The sequence below is a fragment of the Camelina sativa genome, chromosome 7 (assembly GCF_000633955.1).
Source record: "Camelina sativa cultivar DH55 chromosome 7, Cs, whole genome shotgun sequence".
In the NCBI taxonomy this organism is placed as follows: Eukaryota; Viridiplantae; Streptophyta; class Magnoliopsida; order Brassicales; family Brassicaceae; genus Camelina; species Camelina sativa.
Genome location: NC_025691.1, coordinates 33,527,517 through 33,545,416, shown reverse-complemented (window position 1 = coordinate 33,545,416; position 17,900 = coordinate 33,527,517). Strand labels below are relative to the sequence as shown.

At 37.1% G+C, this 17,900-nt stretch overlaps 6 protein-coding genes across 12 annotated transcripts in view; 3 read left to right on the top strand and 3 right to left on the bottom strand.

The window, feature by feature from the left end:
* Window positions 1–5,115, bottom strand: part of LOC104704084 (26S proteasome non-ATPase regulatory subunit 8 homolog A) — a 7,447-nt gene extending 2,332 nt beyond the window's left edge. The window contains exons 1-6 of one of the 3 annotated variants that reach the window (XM_010420214.2): window positions 2,506–2,704; window positions 2,122–2,200; window positions 1,735–1,837; window positions 1,369–1,632; window positions 1,160–1,271; window positions 744–1,069 (exon numbers count right to left, since the gene is read on the bottom strand). In XM_010420214.2, coding sequence (XP_010418516.1) covers window positions 929–1,069; window positions 1,160–1,271; window positions 1,369–1,632; window positions 1,735–1,837; window positions 2,122–2,200; window positions 2,506–2,610 — 804 coding nt within the window. In that variant the 5' untranslated portion in view covers window positions 2,611–2,704 and the 3' untranslated portion in view covers window positions 744–928. Of the gene's footprint in view, window positions 1–743; window positions 1,070–1,159; window positions 1,272–1,368; window positions 1,633–1,734; window positions 1,838–2,121; window positions 2,201–2,505; window positions 2,705–4,919 lie in introns of those variants that run through there. The other 2 variants (XM_010420217.2, XM_010420216.2) reach the window with 2 other exon arrangements.
* On the top strand, window positions 2,853–4,296 carry LOC104704086 (30S ribosomal protein S6 alpha, chloroplastic; the record flags this gene model as incomplete). Its single annotated transcript, XM_010420218.2, has 2 exons — window positions 2,853–3,296; window positions 3,863–4,296. Coding segments are annotated over 2 exons (687 nt in total), but the record flags the coding sequence as incomplete, so codon positions are not given.
* LOC104704088 lies at window positions 4,483–10,626 on the bottom strand. 3 transcript variants are annotated; one of them, XM_010420221.2, is made up of 2 exons: window positions 9,417–10,626; window positions 4,483–4,663 (listed from the first exon to the last, which is right to left on the bottom strand). In XM_010420221.2, the coding sequence occupies exon 1, from the start codon at window positions 10,525–10,527 to the stop codon at window positions 9,424–9,426; it is 1,104 nt and encodes a 367-aa protein (XP_010418523.1). In that variant the 5' UTR covers window positions 10,528–10,626; the 3' UTR covers window positions 4,483–4,663; window positions 9,417–9,423. The 3 variants fall into 3 exon arrangements, with proteins under 3 accessions (XP_010418523.1, XP_010418524.1, XP_010418525.1); XM_010420222.2 differs by lacking the exon at window positions 4,483–4,663 and adding an exon at window positions 6,897–7,999 and having other exon boundaries at window positions 10,339–10,626; XM_010420223.2 differs by lacking the exon at window positions 4,483–4,663 and adding an exon at window positions 6,897–8,017 and having other exon boundaries at window positions 10,357–10,626.
* On the top strand, window positions 5,267–6,710 carry LOC104704087 (30S ribosomal protein S6 alpha, chloroplastic; the record flags this gene model as incomplete). Its single annotated transcript, XM_010420220.2, has 2 exons — window positions 5,267–5,710; window positions 6,277–6,710. Coding segments are annotated over 2 exons (687 nt in total), but the record flags the coding sequence as incomplete, so codon positions are not given.
* On the bottom strand, window positions 12,173–12,484 carry LOC104705241 (mediator-associated protein 3-like). Its single transcript, XM_010421208.2, has one exon. It carries the CDS (start codon window positions 12,474–12,476, stop codon window positions 12,201–12,203), a length of 276 nt encoding a protein of 91 aa, XP_010419510.1. The 5' UTR covers window positions 12,477–12,484; the 3' UTR covers window positions 12,173–12,200.
* Window positions 13,478–15,903, top strand: LOC104704083 (calcineurin B-like protein 8). 3 transcript variants are annotated; one of them, XM_010420212.2, is made up of 9 exons: window positions 13,487–13,657; window positions 14,164–14,303; window positions 14,508–14,590; window positions 14,736–14,795; window positions 14,963–15,071; window positions 15,199–15,251; window positions 15,363–15,443; window positions 15,519–15,631; window positions 15,726–15,903. In XM_010420212.2, exons 2-9 carry the CDS (start codon window positions 14,213–14,215, stop codon window positions 15,778–15,780), a joined length of 645 nt encoding a protein of 214 aa, XP_010418514.1. In that variant the 5' UTR covers window positions 13,487–13,657; window positions 14,164–14,212; the 3' UTR covers window positions 15,781–15,903. The 3 variants fall into 3 exon arrangements, with proteins under 3 accessions (XP_010418515.1, XP_010418514.1, XP_010418513.1); XM_010420211.2 differs by having other exon boundaries at window positions 14,161–14,303; XM_010420213.2 differs by lacking the exon at window positions 14,736–14,795 and having other exon boundaries at window positions 13,478–13,657; window positions 14,161–14,303.

The window sequence follows — 17,900 nt, the reverse complement described above, 5'->3', positions numbered from 1 at the left end:
ATTATTATGCTCTTCTCTTAGCCAAATACTACTCGTATAACTTTCATTAACAAAGCAATTATTTGACCCCCCGCCAAACATAAAAAAAAAAAAAAATTATGATAAACGGAATCTAACTTTCCGGGAATGAATAAAAAAGCTAGAAACCACTCAGCCACTTTCAACTACTTACCCAAAGTGGATCATTACTTCATCCCTTTTGGTTAAAATACATATTAGTATATTTATTAACAGTAACGTTTTCTTTCCTAGTGGGGACATCTTTCTTCTAATGATATCATTAGATTACTAATTTGTTAAATTAGCTGTGTTAATCAATAATAGTTAATCCCCAAAAATAAGTAATTGTTGCAACGTATATCCCCCACTTGTTTCAAGCTGTCTGCCAAGTTGACAAGTGTTTGGCAATGGTCATATTGTGTCCCTCCTAAATGACTTTTTCCTTCTTCCATATTTGGACTAGATGGTTAATCAAAGCAAGCCCATCGGCTACACTACCTTAAGAAGAATCTCCAAAACCCGAGCCAAATAACCAAACTGAACTAAAGAGTAAATTGATCATTCGGCCCCGACAAACTCGGAATTCCAAACTAACCTAACCGATATTTCGAATGCAGCATATATTCCTAGCTCTAAATTACGGACATCATGTTCAAGCAAAGCATCGAGGAAAGGAGGACAAGGCAACAAAACGAAAACGAGTGAACACTGAACAATATAATATAACGTAAGAGGCTTAGGAAGACTATGAAAGAACAGATTGATATCGTAACAAAGTCTCATTTGCCAAATCCAATCAACCAAATCACTTCTTTGAGACATAACTTAGTCGCTCCATATCAGTCATTACATGATAACAAAGTTTTATGACCTGGAGATTTCCAGGAACATAATGCAAGAGGAGACGAACACTGAGAAAAATCGGATCTTACACGATACGCTCCAGCTCTCTGGCGTAGCTTAGAGTCTGGTTGATGAGTTGCAGAGAAGGAATCTCTTTGCACGGTGCAGTTTCTTTGGCTTTCTGGAAGACAACAGACCCGTCCTTCACTTCCCACTCGGGGTGCTCCTGTAAGAGATGATCAAACCTAAATCGCGTCAAGGGTTCATGAAATTTAAAAAGGTTCCAAGTGTTTGCACAAAATGTTTTTTCTTTTACCTCGTTGACATAGTTCAAGAGTTCTTGATCAGAAGAGAACAGCAACATCTGCCGAGCGTCACTGATAGAGACATAATCATAAGCTTTCTCACTGCATCCAGCTATTTCATCTCTGATAATTCAGTCATCACAAAAGAAAAAGGTGAGATAACAAGCGAGAAGACATGAGACTGAACTAATCCAGAGAAGGATGGAAGCATTGATGTTACCTTATGGTCTTTGCCAAGAGATCCATGAAATAGACGTAAGTTGCATCAGGCGCGGTCTGTCTAGCACTCAACACACGGTTATAGGCACCTTCCATGAAAGACTGCTCAAGCTCAACTGCATGCTTGATGCAAGGATTATCCAGTGTAGCTGATGAAAGTAACTCGAGTTCGGTGTGGAATTCAGCAATTCTATTTTGTACAAGCAGCCTCAGAAGGTTCAGACCCAGGATAAGATTCTCCTGTGCGGATGGGGGAAGACGGTTCCTGGTGCAGAGGAAAAGAAGATGATATGTTAGAACAAAAATGAAAAACATTGCATCAAAATGGAAAAGGATAGTGTTCAGAGAAAGCTGGTTCTTTATTCACCTGGCATCCACATAGTAAGGTTTCAACTGGAAGAAATCTCTCTCAAAGGCATCTTGATCCTCGGTTTTTACGCTTAGAACAACAGCATGCTCATAAATGTCCCCTAGAATTCACCAATAGTCAAACTTTTATAATCCATAAGAACAGAAATTTACCAAATTACTCAATCCAAAGAAGAATAATGTAAACCCAGTAAACAGCAATCTAAAAGCTAACGTCATGCATAGACATATTGGGATAGACAGACGAACTAAAGAACAGTACAGCCTGATACAATCTCTCAAGCTTTGTGACCCTTAAGAGGTATGAACCAAACTTAACTATATAGCAAAACTATAAACTTCCTCGAAACAAGTCATCTAAAAATAATTAAAACAGAAACCTTACTTGCAATAGTGAGCTCCTGAGCTGCGTTTGGTGAACTCTCGAACAATGGAGGAAGACTAGTGAATTTGGTCAGAAGAACCTGAAGAACATAACAAATAACATAAGAATCCCTCACCATTCAATTTTGCAATATAGACTAAACCCTACTTGTTCTACTCACATTAGCAATCCCCTAATATAGAAATCAGCACTTACGCTCTTCTTCTAAAAGATCTCACTGATAACCTAATTTTTTTCAATTCAAAGCTATCATAGATTCGAGACAAACCCCATCAATTTTCCCCTAAAATTCATTCGATAAACCAGATATATATGCAAAGATGTGAAATCGAATCAAACTAGGGTTCAGAGAAGAGAGAGAGAGAGAGAGAGAGAGATGTATACCTTAAGCTGAGACAACAGATCACTACACGTATCGTAATCCTTCCTCGCAAACGCCGCCTTGAATCTCTCAAACTGCTGTGAAACTTCCGTTAGCTGCGGATCCATGGCTTAAGTCTCTCTCTCTCTCTCTCTATCTTCTTTTCTCTTCACCGGCGACGATTCTTTTCTTATAGATTTGATTTGCTCCGAACTGGCTTGATCGGGAAGATAAAAGGTATAAAAACAGTAACATGTCTTTTTACAAAATGGGCCTTTAACAGGCCGAATCCAATCTAAATAGGCCCAAAGCGCATATTAGCATACTGACTAACGTGTACCAACATCTTCATCTCTTATCCAACAAATAAAAACCCCATCATCGTCTCTTTGCTTTCTCCAAACTTGAAAGCTCTCAACTCAATCACACAACAATGGTGGCGTCTTCGCTATGTCTATCAAATTCCGCAATTTGCCCTCTGCCTAATGTATCTTCGCAGCCGCTACTCTCGTTCTCACACACTCTCAGGCCATTCATTTCCAAGTCGAAGCCTATTGCCTCGATACAGAAGAGAGATGGCTCTCAGTTTGTGGTGAAATCTCAGGCTCTTGATTTCTCCGGAACTTTCTTTGAAGGCGGATTCGGGTCGGACGATGACCCGACTTCTCCTTCCGGGTCGGGAGTCTCAACTGCCCTTGAAGACAAACCGGAACCTCAGTGCCCACCTGGACTCAGGCAGTACGAAACAATGGCGGTTTTGAGACCAGACATGTCTGAAGATGAGCGGCTTGGTCTTACCCAAAAATACGAAGAGGTAACTAAAAAAAAAAGTCTCCAAATTTACCTGTTTCCTGTTTCGTATCAGAGGGATACTCTCTATTTGTGAAATAGAAGACGAGGTTTTGGGATTCCATTAGAAATTTGAAACTTTCTGTTATATGGACTATAGATAAACAGATCACAAGCAAAATCTTCTAGATAACGGTTTCACTCAGTGTAGATGGCTCTCATTGTAGAAACTTAAGTAAAGGTTTTTAGCTTTATTAAGAGCAATCTCATCCTTCTGTGGGGTTATCGACTCTTCAAGTAATAAACAATAGAAACTAGATAATCTGCACAAGATAGGAGCCCTTAGTGCACTTCTGAGTCATGTTTTACCTTAACGTTTTTACTCAGTTCTTTAAATATCAAGTATGCTGATCGAAATGTACCAATTCACAGTTCTTATTGGTGGTATATGTGTGGATTCTTTAGGTTATGTCGTCACTTGTTTTATCAAATCAGGATTCCGAAATGGATGTTGGGTTTCGATAGTTGCACATTTCTCTCTCCGAAAGATTTGTTTATATCGCTGTTTTTTGTTGTTGTGGTGTGTGGTAGTTGCTTGTGGCAGGAGGTGGAATGTATGTGGAAGTGTTCAACAGAGGAGTGATTCCATTGGCTTACAGCATCAGGAAGAAGAACAAAGCTGGAGAAACTAACACTTACCTGGATGGTATCTACCTTCTCTTCACTTACTTCACCAGACCCGAATCAATAACTCCCCTCGAGGCCGTTCTCATTGCCGACGATGACGTTATCCGATCGTCTTCCTTCAAGATAAAGAAGAGGAAGTACAACTGAAGAGACCATGAATATTGTGTATGAGTTAAGAAAAAAAAGTCAGATTCTTTCTTCTTCTTTTTTGTTGCTTTGAAGAACAAAAGTAAATCGCTCTTTATTTGGTTCTGCTTCTATGTGTTTTTTTGTGCATTGCTCTGTTTTCTTATGTAAACAGAGTGTGAGAAACTCTTAAAAGCTAAGTTTGAGAAGCATACTTGTATGCATTTTCAAAAACAGAAATATAATTAACCCATCGCTACATACCATAATGCTAAGACTCATATTTGCTCTGTTTCATTGCACGATTTGACATGAATGGTGGCAAGTTGACCACAAAGAAAACAGCGATTTGAAAGGTGTTCGTGCAGAAGTGATGCACTTGTCACGCTCAAAACATATATTAGTGAGATTGTTGAACACCTTTATCATGTAATGATCAAAACCATCAATATATACAAGTGAGAGATACCTAGGATGCTAGATCCTAGCGTGTTTTTTTCAACATTTTCAATATAATAAGAAATTAAACAAACGTGTCGCAAACAAACATATACGTTCTTGTGTGTTCATCATCTCAACCACTCCCTTAATTGACAAAACAAACGGGACAACGANGCAATCCCCTAATATAGAAATCAGCACTTACGCTCTTCTTCTAAAAGATCTCACTGATAACCTAATTTTTTTCAATTCAAAGCTATCATAGATTCGAGACAAACCCCATCAATTTTCCCCTAAAATTCATTCGATAAACCAGATATATATGCAAAGATGTGAAATCGAATCAAACTAGGGTTCAGAGAAGAGAGAGAGAGAGAGAGAGAGAGATGTATACCTTAAGCTGAGACAACAGATCACTACACGTATCGTAATCCTTCCTCGCAAACGCCGCCTTGAATCTCTCAAACTGCTGTGAAACTTCCGTTAGCTGCGGATCCATGGCTTAAGTCTCTCTCTCTCTCTCTCTATCTTCTTTTCTCTTCACCGGCGACGATTCTTTTCTTATAGATTTGATTTGCTCCGAACTGGCTTGATCGGGAAGATAAAAGGTATAAAAACAGTAACATGTCTTTTTACAAAATGGGCCTTTAACAGGCCGAATCCAATCTAAATAGGCCCAAAGCGCATATTAGCATACTGACTAACGTGTACCAACATCTTCATCTCTTATCCAACAAATAAAAACCCCATCATCGTCTCTTTGCTTTCTCCAAACTTGAAAGCTCTCAACTCAATCACACAACAATGGTGGCGTCTTCGCTATGTCTATCAAATTCCGCAATTTGCCCTCTGCCTAATGTATCTTCGCAGCCGCTACTCTCGTTCTCACACACTCTCAGGCCATTCATTTCCAAGTCGAAGCCTATTGCCTCGATACAGAAGAGAGATGGCTCTCAGTTTGTGGTGAAATCTCAGGCTCTTGATTTCTCCGGAACTTTCTTTGAAGGCGGATTCGGGTCGGACGATGACCCGACTTCTCCTTCCGGGTCGGGAGTCTCAACTGCCCTTGAAGACAAACCGGAACCTCAGTGCCCACCTGGACTCAGGCAGTACGAAACAATGGCGGTTTTGAGACCAGACATGTCTGAAGATGAGCGGCTTGGTCTTACCCAAAAATACGAAGAGGTAACTAAAAAAAAAAGTCTCCAAATTTACCTGTTTCCTGTTTCGTATCAGAGGGATACTCTCTATTTGTGAAATAGAAGACGAGGTTTTGGGATTCCATTAGAAATTTGAAACTTTCTGTTATATGGACTATAGATAAACAGATCACAAGCAAAATCTTCTAGATAACGGTTTCACTCAGTGTAGATGGCTCTCATTGTAGAAACTTAAGTAAAGGTTTTTAGCTTTATTAAGAGCAATCTCATCCTTCTGTGGGGTTATCGACTCTTCAAGTAATAAACAATAGAAACTAGATAATCTGCACAAGATAGGAGCCCTTAGTGCACTTCTGAGTCATGTTTTACCTTAACGTTTTTACTCAGTTCTTTAAATATCAAGTATGCTGATCGAAATGTACCAATTCACAGTTCTTATTGGTGGTATATGTGTGGATTCTTTAGGTTATGTCGTCACTTGTTTTATCAAATCAGGATTCCGAAATGGATGTTGGGTTTCGATAGTTGCACATTTCTCTCTCCGAAAGATTTGTTTATATCGCTGTTTTTTGTTGTTGTGGTGTGTGGTAGTTGCTTGTGGCAGGAGGTGGAATGTATGTGGAAGTGTTCAACAGAGGAGTGATTCCATTGGCTTACAGCATCAGGAAGAAGAACAAAGCTGGAGAAACTAACACTTACCTGGATGGTATCTACCTTCTCTTCACTTACTTCACCAGACCCGAATCAATAACTCCCCTCGAGGCCGTTCTCATTGCCGACGATGACGTTATCCGATCGTCTTCCTTCAAGATAAAGAAGAGGAAGTACAACTGAAGAGACCATGAATATTGTGTATGAGTTAAGAAAAAAAAGTCAGATTCTTTCTTCTTCTTTTTTGTTGCTTTGAAGAACAAAAGTAAATCGCTCTTTATTTGGTTCTGCTTCTATGTGTTTTTTTGTGCATTGCTCTGTTTTCTTATGTAAACAGAGTGTGAGAAACTCTTAAAAGCTAAGTTTGAGAAGCATACTTGTATGCATTTTCAAAAACAGAAATATAATTAACCCATCGCTACATACCATAATGCTAAGACTCATATTTGCTCTGTTTCATTGCACGATTTGACATGAATGGTGGCAAGTTGACCACAAAGAAAACAGCGATTTGAAAGGTGTTCGTGCAGAAGTGATGCACTTGTCACGCTCAAAACATATATTAGTGAGATTGTTGAACACCTTTATCATGTAATGATCAAAACCATCAATATATACAAGTGAGAGATACCTAGGATGCTAGATCCTAGCGTGTTTTTTTCAACATTTTCAATATAATAAGAAATTAAACAAACGTGTCGCAAACAAACATATACGTTCTTGTGTGTTCATCATCTCAACCACTCCCTTAATTGACAAAACAAACGGGACAACGAATCAGTCCATTCTCATTACACTTGACGCACCTCTCCCACCCTTCACCTTTCACGGCCGCGACCGCAGCCACCTTGCAGCTACCACCACACTCAAAACAAGGCAACCACCTCGCTCCTCCGCATCCTTCACACGTGAGCCTCCCTTCCTCCCCTACTCTCTCCACACGTGCCCACCTCAACACCCTCCCTAGCTTCCCGTTCTCATTCATCGCCGTCACTTCCGCAGCTCCTCCCAAGTACCTCCCTTTCACAAACACTCTCGGCGGCGCCACAGTGGCTTCGTCTTGAAGAAGCTCTTTAAGCTCGCTCAACACTCCGGCATCTAAAGCCACGTCCCTCTCGTCCACCACCACTCCTTGCTGCTCCATGATGGCCCTCACACGCATGCAATCTTCGTACGTGCGACGCACTCCTTGCAAGGACGTCGTGTAGACCACCAAACCTTCACCTCCTCCCGGCGGACACTTCTCCGGGAACTCCCTAAGTGGGTCCCAGTTCATCACCGGTTTCTTGTTCCCTTCTTTCTCCCTCCGTTCTCTGTCTCTCTTGACGAATATGTTCTCCTTCACTGACCGAGGCCCTGAGTAGGACGACTGAGTCGACTCCGTCCGATCTTCTGACTCGGGTTTTAACTTGGACATAGACTCCGTTCTCTTAAGCTTGACCACCGTCGTAGGGATTTGTGCGGCGATGCTTCTTTTGGCCTTCGCTTCAAGCTCGTCCAGAGTGTGGAAGGATGCGCTCTTCCGCGGAAGCCGCCGTGGAGGAGTGGCTGGAGGTTTAACGGAGACCTCTTCCGGTGGTTTAACGGCGGCGGGTTTGAGTTTAGTTTCTAAAGATTTGCTGACCTCATCCCATGTTTTAGGAGCGTCGCCTTCGTCATCATCCTCGAGAGTGTCTGGGACCTTGGCTGGCACGGCGGCNAAAATACGAAGAGGTAACTAAAAAAAAAAGTCTCCAAATTTACCTGTTTCCTGTTTCGTATCAGAGGGATACTCTCTATTTGTGAAATAGAAGACGAGGTTTTGGGATTCCATTAGAAATTTGAAACTTTCTGTTATATGGACTATAGATAAACAGATCACAAGCAAAATCTTCTAGATAACGGTTTCACTCAGTGTAGATGGCTCTCATTGTAGAAACTTAAGTAAAGGTTTTTAGCTTTATTAAGAGCAATCTCATCCTTCTGTGGGGTTATCGACTCTTCAAGTAATAAACAATAGAAACTAGATAATCTGCACAAGATAGGAGCCCTTAGTGCACTTCTGAGTCATGTTTTACCTTAACGTTTTTACTCAGTTCTTTAAATATCAAGTATGCTGATCGAAATGTACCAATTCACAGTTCTTATTGGTGGTATATGTGTGGATTCTTTAGGTTATGTCGTCACTTGTTTTATCAAATCAGGATTCCGAAATGGATGTTGGGTTTCGATAGTTGCACATTTCTCTCTCCGAAAGATTTGTTTATATCGCTGTTTTTTGTTGTTGTGGTGTGTGGTAGTTGCTTGTGGCAGGAGGTGGAATGTATGTGGAAGTGTTCAACAGAGGAGTGATTCCATTGGCTTACAGCATCAGGAAGAAGAACAAAGCTGGAGAAACTAACACTTACCTGGATGGTATCTACCTTCTCTTCACTTACTTCACCAGACCCGAATCAATAACTCCCCTCGAGGCCGTTCTCATTGCCGACGATGACGTTATCCGATCGTCTTCCTTCAAGATAAAGAAGAGGAAGTACAACTGAAGAGACCATGAATATTGTGTATGAGTTAAGAAAAAAAAGTCAGATTCTTTCTTCTTCTTTTTTGTTGCTTTGAAGAACAAAAGTAAATCGCTCTTTATTTGGTTCTGCTTCTATGTGTTTTTTTGTGCATTGCTCTGTTTTCTTATGTAAACAGAGTGTGAGAAACTCTTAAAAGCTAAGTTTGAGAAGCATACTTGTATGCATTTTCAAAAACAGAAATATAATTAACCCATCGCTACATACCATAATGCTAAGACTCATATTTGCTCTGTTTCATTGCACGATTTGACATGAATGGTGGCAAGTTGACCACAAAGAAAACAGCGATTTGAAAGGTGTTCGTGCAGAAGTGATGCACTTGTCACGCTCAAAACATATATTAGTGAGATTGTTGAACACCTTTATCATGTAATGATCAAAACCATCAATATATACAAGTGAGAGATACCTAGGATGCTAGATCCTAGCGTGTTTTTTTCAACATTTTCAATATAATAAGAAATTAAACAAACGTGTCGCAAACAAACATATACGTTCTTGTGTGTTCATCATCTCAACCACTCCCTTAATTGACAAAACAAACGGGACAACGAATCAGTCCATTCTCATTACACTTGACGCACCTCTCCCACCCTTCACCTTTCACGGCCGCGACCGCAGCCACCTTGCAGCTACCACCACACTCAAAACAAGGCAACCACCTCGCTCCTCCGCATCCTTCACACGTGAGCCTCCCTTCCTCCCCTACTCTCTCCACACGTGCCCACCTCAACACCCTCCCTAGCTTCCCGTTCTCATTCATCGCCGTCACTTCCGCAGCTCCTCCCAAGTACCTCCCTTTCACAAACACTCTCGGCGGCGCCACAGTGGCTTCGTCTTGAAGAAGCTCTTTAAGCTCGCTCAACACTCCGGCATCTAAAGCCACGTCCCTCTCGTCCACCACCACTCCTTGCTGCTCCATGATGGCCCTCACACGCATGCAATCTTCGTACGTGCGACGCACTCCTTGCAAGGACGTCGTGTAGACCACCAAACCTTCACCTCCTCCCGGCGGACACTTCTCCGGGAACTCCCTAAGTGGGTCCCAGTTCATCACCGGTTTCTTGTTCCCTTCTTTCTCCCTCCGTTCTCTGTCTCTCTTGACGAATATGTTCTCCTTCACTGACCGAGGCCCTGAGTAGGACGACTGAGTCGACTCCGTCCGATCTTCTGACTCGGGTTTTAACTTGGACATAGACTCCGTTCTCTTAAGCTTGACCACCGTCGTAGGGATTTGTGCGGCGATGCTTCTTTTGGCCTTCGCTTCAAGCTCGTCCAGAGTGTGGAAGGATGCGCTCTTCCGCGGAAGCCGCCGTGGAGGAGTGGCTGGAGGTTTAACGGAGACCTCTTCCGGTGGTTTAACGGCGGCGGGTTTGAGTTTAGTTTCTAAAGATTTGCTGACCTCATCCCATGTTTTAGGAGCGTCGCCTTCGTCATCATCCTCGAGAGTGTCTGGGACCTTGGCTGGCACGGCGGCGTATGGCGGTTTCTCATCATCTTCTTCTTGTTCGAGTTTTAGCCATGGCTCTTGGATGGCGTTGACATCAAACACCGCAAAACTCGACGGCGGTGGTTTGTAGACGTCGGCGACGACGTTGGCTTTGGCTTGCTTGGACGATGCACAACCCATTTTAATCTTATCAAACTGCGTATTTAGTTTTCTTTGGATGCGTGTTGTGCTTATTATTATATTGTATGAAGAAAAACAAGAAAATATGATGGGGTACCAATTTGTGTGGTCTTAGACGACCCTTCTCTTATCTAAATATTAGTATTATTTTTGTATTCTTCCTATAATGATGAGTTACGCATATTGAATGTAATTTTTTACGCATTTTAAAGTTAATTTCATATTTGTATTTTTCAATTTGAAAAAAAAATAAATCTAAAAAAGTAAAAAATATATATATTCAAATCAAAACTAATTTATACTTGAAAAAATAAAAAATAAAAATTAACAGCTAATATTTTTTAAAAATACAGATAATTATTAGTTAAAAAAATTATTTTCTCTCTCTAATAAAATTATAGACGAAAATTACTAAATATTTTTTTTAGATATACCAATTAGAATTTCAAAAACTAAGATTTTATATCCAAGTAGACAATAAACTTATTTTTAATAACTAGATTTCGAAAAATTTATTAAGATTTCAAATTAATGTAAAAGATGTATTATCCAATCTATGGAAAAATATTTGTTTTAATTTTCGCATTGGCGAGTTGATAAAACTAAATTTATATAGTTGATAAATTAATATATTTTCTTTGCTCACAATTATAATATTAAAATTATTACTTCATATTTCATAAAATATTTATGCAAATACATGTCTGTAAAACTGTAATATACAATTAAAAAAATATTATCTTAAAAAAATAATTTTTAAAAGAAATATAACAATCATTTTTATTATTATATTATATTTTTTTAAAAAATTTGTAAGCACGGGATAGTTGTTGATTAATTTGGTGTCCATGAATAAAAGTTTGATTGTAATGAGAATTACTTAAGACAAACGAGCACCACAAAGTGTACTTGTGGCTTCAGTGTAAGATACGTACAATCAATCTTCAAAAAATGTCTCTCGTAAATGCAAATAATGTCACAATCTCTCTAAGCTACCAAAGAAAGAAATGTAAATGTCATTATAATTTGCTATAGGAATAAAATGCATTTTCATAACACTTTGATAGTATCAATTTCTCACCAAAATCACAACCAAGAAAAAAAAAAGAAAAAAAAAAAAGCAAATTAATTTGAAGTGTCAATATGGAGGAATGTTAGAAAGGTTATGCATTTTGAATAACAGAAATACTCAAAGATAGATGATCATATAGACTATAGAGGTCCAAATAGTAGTAAACTATCGAAGGATCATCATGTTACACAACTTGATACACTTTGGGGTTATTGCATCAATCAAGCCTCCTACTCTATTAGGTGATCATCAGTGCCATTTGTATTTTTTTGTGACCTTCTTCTACTCCCAATTATCTGCTCAAGCCCCGATTGAATAAAATTTCTGTCAAATCTTAGTCAGACACTTGTCAGCATCGTGGCTCGAGGCTCGAGAGGAATCAAATTTGTTACGCCGTTAGACGACGTGGTGTGGTTTTATGATTATTATATATTTTTGGTTATCCATATCCACATGAATCTCATGTGTCACAGATAAGCACTCTATAGGAACCTCAGGGGACAGGTGTAACCGGTGCCAATGCAGTATCTGCGAGGTCTGTATAAACTGATTAAGGGGTTATATTTTAGATATACCAATTAGAATTTCAAAAACTAAGATTTTATATCCAAGTATGAGTATGAAGCTTTCCCATCTCAGTCTCGATCTTCGTAATCGCCTTCTCGATGAAACAATCGACGGCTTCTCTCACGATGAGCTTGTACGGATCTCGGGAAAGATCGAGACCCAACTCAGAGGAAGCTTCTTCTCGGGCCTTGATCTCTGTGATCTCAAGTAAGCTCGAACGTTTCAGGATCTTCTTCATTGTTTCCTTGATCTTCTTCTTCACATCCTTATCCATCACCACTTCTCTCGCCGCTGCTTCTTCTTCCTCCATTGATTTTTTTTTTTCTTGGATGGAGACGGCTGGCCGGCAAAGGATCGACGGAGATGAGCGTTTCGGAGAGAAGACAACAAAATTCAAACACCTTGTCTTAATGGGCCGAGTAATGGGCCTTTAAATATATATATATATATGTTCATGCCTACTAAATGTCTTCTTAATACACTGAAATAAAATAATCCAAAGGAGGAGGATTCTTCAAAAAAAATTGTATGTGGGAGGTGGTGCGTTTGTGTTTTCTATGATGGGATTTTGGGGTGTGTGTTATCTACGAACGAACGAGGTAAATTAATTCTGGCCGACTACAGAACAAAAACTCCCACTTAAATTAATTATTAGTATTGTTTGCCAAAAATAAATAAATTAATTATTAGTTTTATTTGACCCAAAAATAAATTAATTACTAGTATTATAAATTGCTTCTTTTCTCTAGGAAAATTACCAAAGATAAAGTACAGTAAATTAAATATTAATTCTTAATAATCTTCATTTTGATTGAGTATTGTATCTTCAAAAATTAATAATGTCTCTTCGTTTTTAATGACTATTATTAATTGATTTTCTAAAACATATATTTGTAATGAAATTCTAATGTAATAAACTATCCTTCATAAAGTTATATTAGAAATGTACTTTCCAAATATTATTAGGAAAGGATAGGTTACACTTAAACTTTAAAAAAAAAAAAAAAAGCGAGGAGCAAATGCAATTTTAAAAAAAAAATGAAAAGGAAATATCCTAGCTAATAGGTATTTGTGTAATTATCATTTTGTTTATCTCATTCTCTCTTCCAATCATCTTGATCGGAGAGTATATATATATATATATGTTTAAATGTCCTTTTGATGCTGATTAATTTTACATATTAATTTATTTAGTCATGGCTTATGTACTGCTACAAACTTTCGTTATTAACAATATATCTTTATGGGTCAAATCGAAAATCGTACAGTCACCACCTTTTTTATTATTAGTTTATAAATATGATTGTTGAATTTCATTAAGTATTAGATACAACAACAATACATAAATATTTGATAGAGAACCAAAACCTTTTTTGTTGTCTGCCCGATCACAATCATCATTGAAATTTAGAGTCTTGTCAAACACACGAAATTAATGGAAGAACAACAAATCTGAACCCAAACCAGTTGGTGGTACACAACATCATCCAGGTATCATTCTCTTTTGATTTTCTGTTTCCTATATGTAAATAGAGATCTCTCTACGGGTTTCAACAAATTTGTTTTCTTGTCTTAGCAAAAAGATCTTGACTCTGTAGACTTATTTTGATCTTGGCCTCTTTGGGTTACTTAGCTAGCTCGCACATATATATGATTATATCAAAAATAAATTGGGGAAACTTTCCAGAGTTTGTTAATAATTAATAGGTTAATTGACCATCTTTTTAGTTTCAACTTTCAAGCATGTTTTCGTGTTCTTCCTAATTCTTGCATGTCTCATCATGTTCTTGATTCGTTGATCGTGATTTTGAACATATATAAAAAATGATCAGAGATCATAAAGCTACAAAAAAAAAAACAGATTCATCAATCTTTGTGTTAATCCAATGATCATTTCTTTTCTTTTATATGTATAATCTGAACGGATCATTGATACAAAGATTAAGATCGGGAGTCTGAAACTGGTTTTGTTTTTTTGGTTTTGCTTATTTTAGCAGAACAATAAATTGTAATTCTATTACGTACCAAACCAAAAGTTATTGAAAAATGTTGGCATTCGTGAAATGCTTCTCGTTGAAGCGAACAAAGCATCCTCGTGGATATGAGGATCCTCATGTTCTTGCATCCGAAACTCCCTGTAAGTCAAAACAAAAATTAACCTCACAAAATTCTCTTAATTTTTTGTTTTTTTAACTAATTAATTAAGAAAAGATAAAGACTATTTAATAGAGAGAGACGACAGACACAAGACATAACAATGACGATTAACGAGTAACGACTATGAGCTGTAAAATAGATCTATATATGAAGCAATATATAAAAATATGATTTATCTATGCAGTTACGGTGAATGAGATAGAGGCTTTACACAATTTGTTCAAGAAGCTTAGTACATCCATTATCGATGATGGTCTTATCCATAAGGTAATTACATTTGTTTTTTTTTTATGGGTTCAATTTTTTTTTTTTTTAAAAGCTAGCTAGGATTAAATAAAACAAACCACACTTTTATTTAGGATTTAATTTGCACCTTAATTAAATGAACTAATAATTAATATTTGATGAGCAGGAAGAGCTTCTTCTGGCTTTGTTCAGAAACAGCAGTATGCAAAATCTATTTGCGGACAGGGTTCGTATATCTATTACATATATACTTGCTGCATCCTTAACATATTTAATTTTGGTTCGTTATATTTCCTTGGTTAGTTATTGGAGGATCGGAGTAGTTTTTACTTTCAATGTCACGACAAGTAAAAAAAAAATGTTTAATTAGAGATAGTGCATATGGTGGTGCAGGTGTTTTATATGTTTGATAGGAAACGAAACGGTGTGATTGAGTTTGGAGAATTTGTTCGTTCCCTTAGCATCTTCCATCCATACACTCCCGAACATGAAAAGTCCGCATGTACGTAACGTACTTATATTAATTAGGATCATGAAGATATACGTTTTTATGTGCATGCGTATTTAAGAGATCAAGTATACGGGTTTTCGACTAATTAGATTACGTATGTATGTTGTAAAAATTGTAGTTATGTTCAAGCTTTTTGACCTCCATGGAACCGGATTCATCCAGCCCCATGAGGTACTGATAAAATGCTATACATCTCATCAATTGGTATAATATATAAAATTGATGTATGTATGCATATAAACATTTTGATGTGTAATGATATATGGTTTGGTGGGAAAATAGTTGAAGAAGATGGTGGGCGCACTACTAGGTGAAACAGACTTAGAAATATCGGAAGAATCTATTGAAGCTATCGTGGAACAGGTCCTAAATATTTTCATCTATTTTGCAACATTAATATTCCTATTTAATATCTCATGCTGAATATGTTACCAACAGACGATGCTCGAGGTTGATACAAACAAAGATGGGAAGATCGATGAAGAAGAGTGGAAAGAGCTCATCGCTAAGAATCCTTCAATCCTCAAAAACATGACTCTACCTTACCTCAAGTATACTATATTTAATTGTTCACGTTTTTATTTCAAAATTTTCTACATCTTTCTTGTTATTGATAACTTACGTCCTCGTATAATGATTTTACAGGGAAGTGACATTAGCATTTCCAAGCTTTGTACTCGACTCCGAAGTAGAAGACTAGAGAGAATCTAGAATCGGATACCTTGGGAACAAGTCTGAAACTGATTTTACAAATTTTTATTTATCATGCAATGCATGTCTCACGTTGGTTTTGGTTATAATTTATTACTTATTACTGTTGATATCGATTCAATTCGAAGGGAATTTTAAATCTGGGTTACCTAAACCGTTATGAAATTAAACCGATCGATTGTTTTGTAAACACAAAGCCGGGGGTCTCTAGTTGTTTAAGTATATGGTCCGATTCAAATTGTCCTACTTTTGATCGTGAGCGAATGATATGAGGACACGTGACAAAAGATGGCCACACTCGTAACGGTCACTGGTTGAGAGCGCAACGGCTATAGAGGAGCCAACCCACCAGTGCAACCAGAAGAAGTCTACAACAGCGTCGGGTCCACACGTGTGTCGTTGTATCTGCGTCCAAAATTGCTTTTGAATTTTTAAATTACTCAAAGAGTTATTTTTTTCTTTACTCCTTGTTTTTCATGTACCAAATCGTGATGACATTAACTGATAAATAAATACATGTGTCAGCAGCTCCGATCGATTATTATACTGTCAGATTAAAGCCACCGGCCATACTAGACATTTTCAACAACTCATTTATATTAATGAATTAATTTAGGGAAGCTTTAGATGCTGCTACTATTTGGTTTTAAAAAATCGAATTATATTTAAGTTTTGAATGAAATTTAATTTAGATATTAACTGGTTAAACTTGGTCATGTGTCAGACTAGAGAATTTGGACACAACTAAGTAAACCGATAATTTTGAGGATTTTTTTTGAAGGATAAGAAATATAAGCAAAGGATATATAGATGCATGAACTGGTAATGGAATCTTGTCGAAAGAAACGTTATGTATCTTTAAATATATTTTTTATTAATGTTATGATGACTCACTTTCCTTTGAACCTTCTTTCGTGGTACATACAATACAAAAATTGTTGTTGTAACGTTCACCATTACTAATTGAAAAAAAATCCTATAAAAGTTGTTATTATACTTATATACATATATCATAATATACTAAACTATTTAAATATTATTTGTGAATTGTGATTCATGGTGATATATTTTCATAGAGAATTAGCATGTCATTATGTTACTGGTGTATACAATAATAATTTAAAGCTATAAGTTGAAAGAAAATTACGTTTAGTTTCTTGAATGGTTGAACTTAAACAGGACTCGTTTTATTTTAGTTGATATTGATAAAAACAGGAGGAGGGTTCTACGAACCTAGCGGCTACATTACATGACTCATTAGTCATATAAAACTATGTATTTAGATACTTTATTAAAATGATACTATTGAGTACTGTATAAAACTATGTAATGAAATGATGATTTAGGCTTTTGAGACATGATTTTATTTTATTTTTTTGGTAGAGGAAAGAGAGGACCCCATCCATGTGCAACGGCAATAATCTCGGTTTTCCAGACCAGTTCAAGTTTCCCTAACAAAAAAATTTAAAATGTTTCCAGTTGATTAATTTATAAATGTGTCGCCGTCTCTAACTCTAAATCCCATCTATTTTTTAAAAGAAATTAATCAATCACTTTAATGAATGAATGTTTTTTTTAGATTTTTTTTTTGTGTTTCCTTACAAAGAATGACACGTGGCAAGATATTATTTGCAAGAATGACTCACGATAACGTCGTCGGTAGCCTGCAAACCCCAAAAGCCACGTCAATATTCCCGTTAATTCGATGACGGCATCATCACCACGTTACATCCGTTAATCAGATAAGAACGGATTCATTAATAATATTATACTATTATCTTAAAATTTTTTTTGGTAAAGTACTATTATCTTAAAAATTGTAAAATGGTACTTGGTTAAACACTAACATATCTTAGAAGTTAAGATAACACATATCAATTCACAATTTGCGCGTATTAATTTTGAGATATTTAAAACTAAAAAGAACTAAAAAGGAATTTCATTTATATAGAATACATATATTTTTTTTTTTAAAAGGTAAAGGGAATATTATCATTATTGGAAGGGCTTTAATTTAAAAAAAGGTCGTGAATGTGAAAAAATTAACAGCGTTAATGATAAAATGCAAAAAAAAAAAAAAAAAAAAAAAAAAAAANAAAAAGGCTAAAG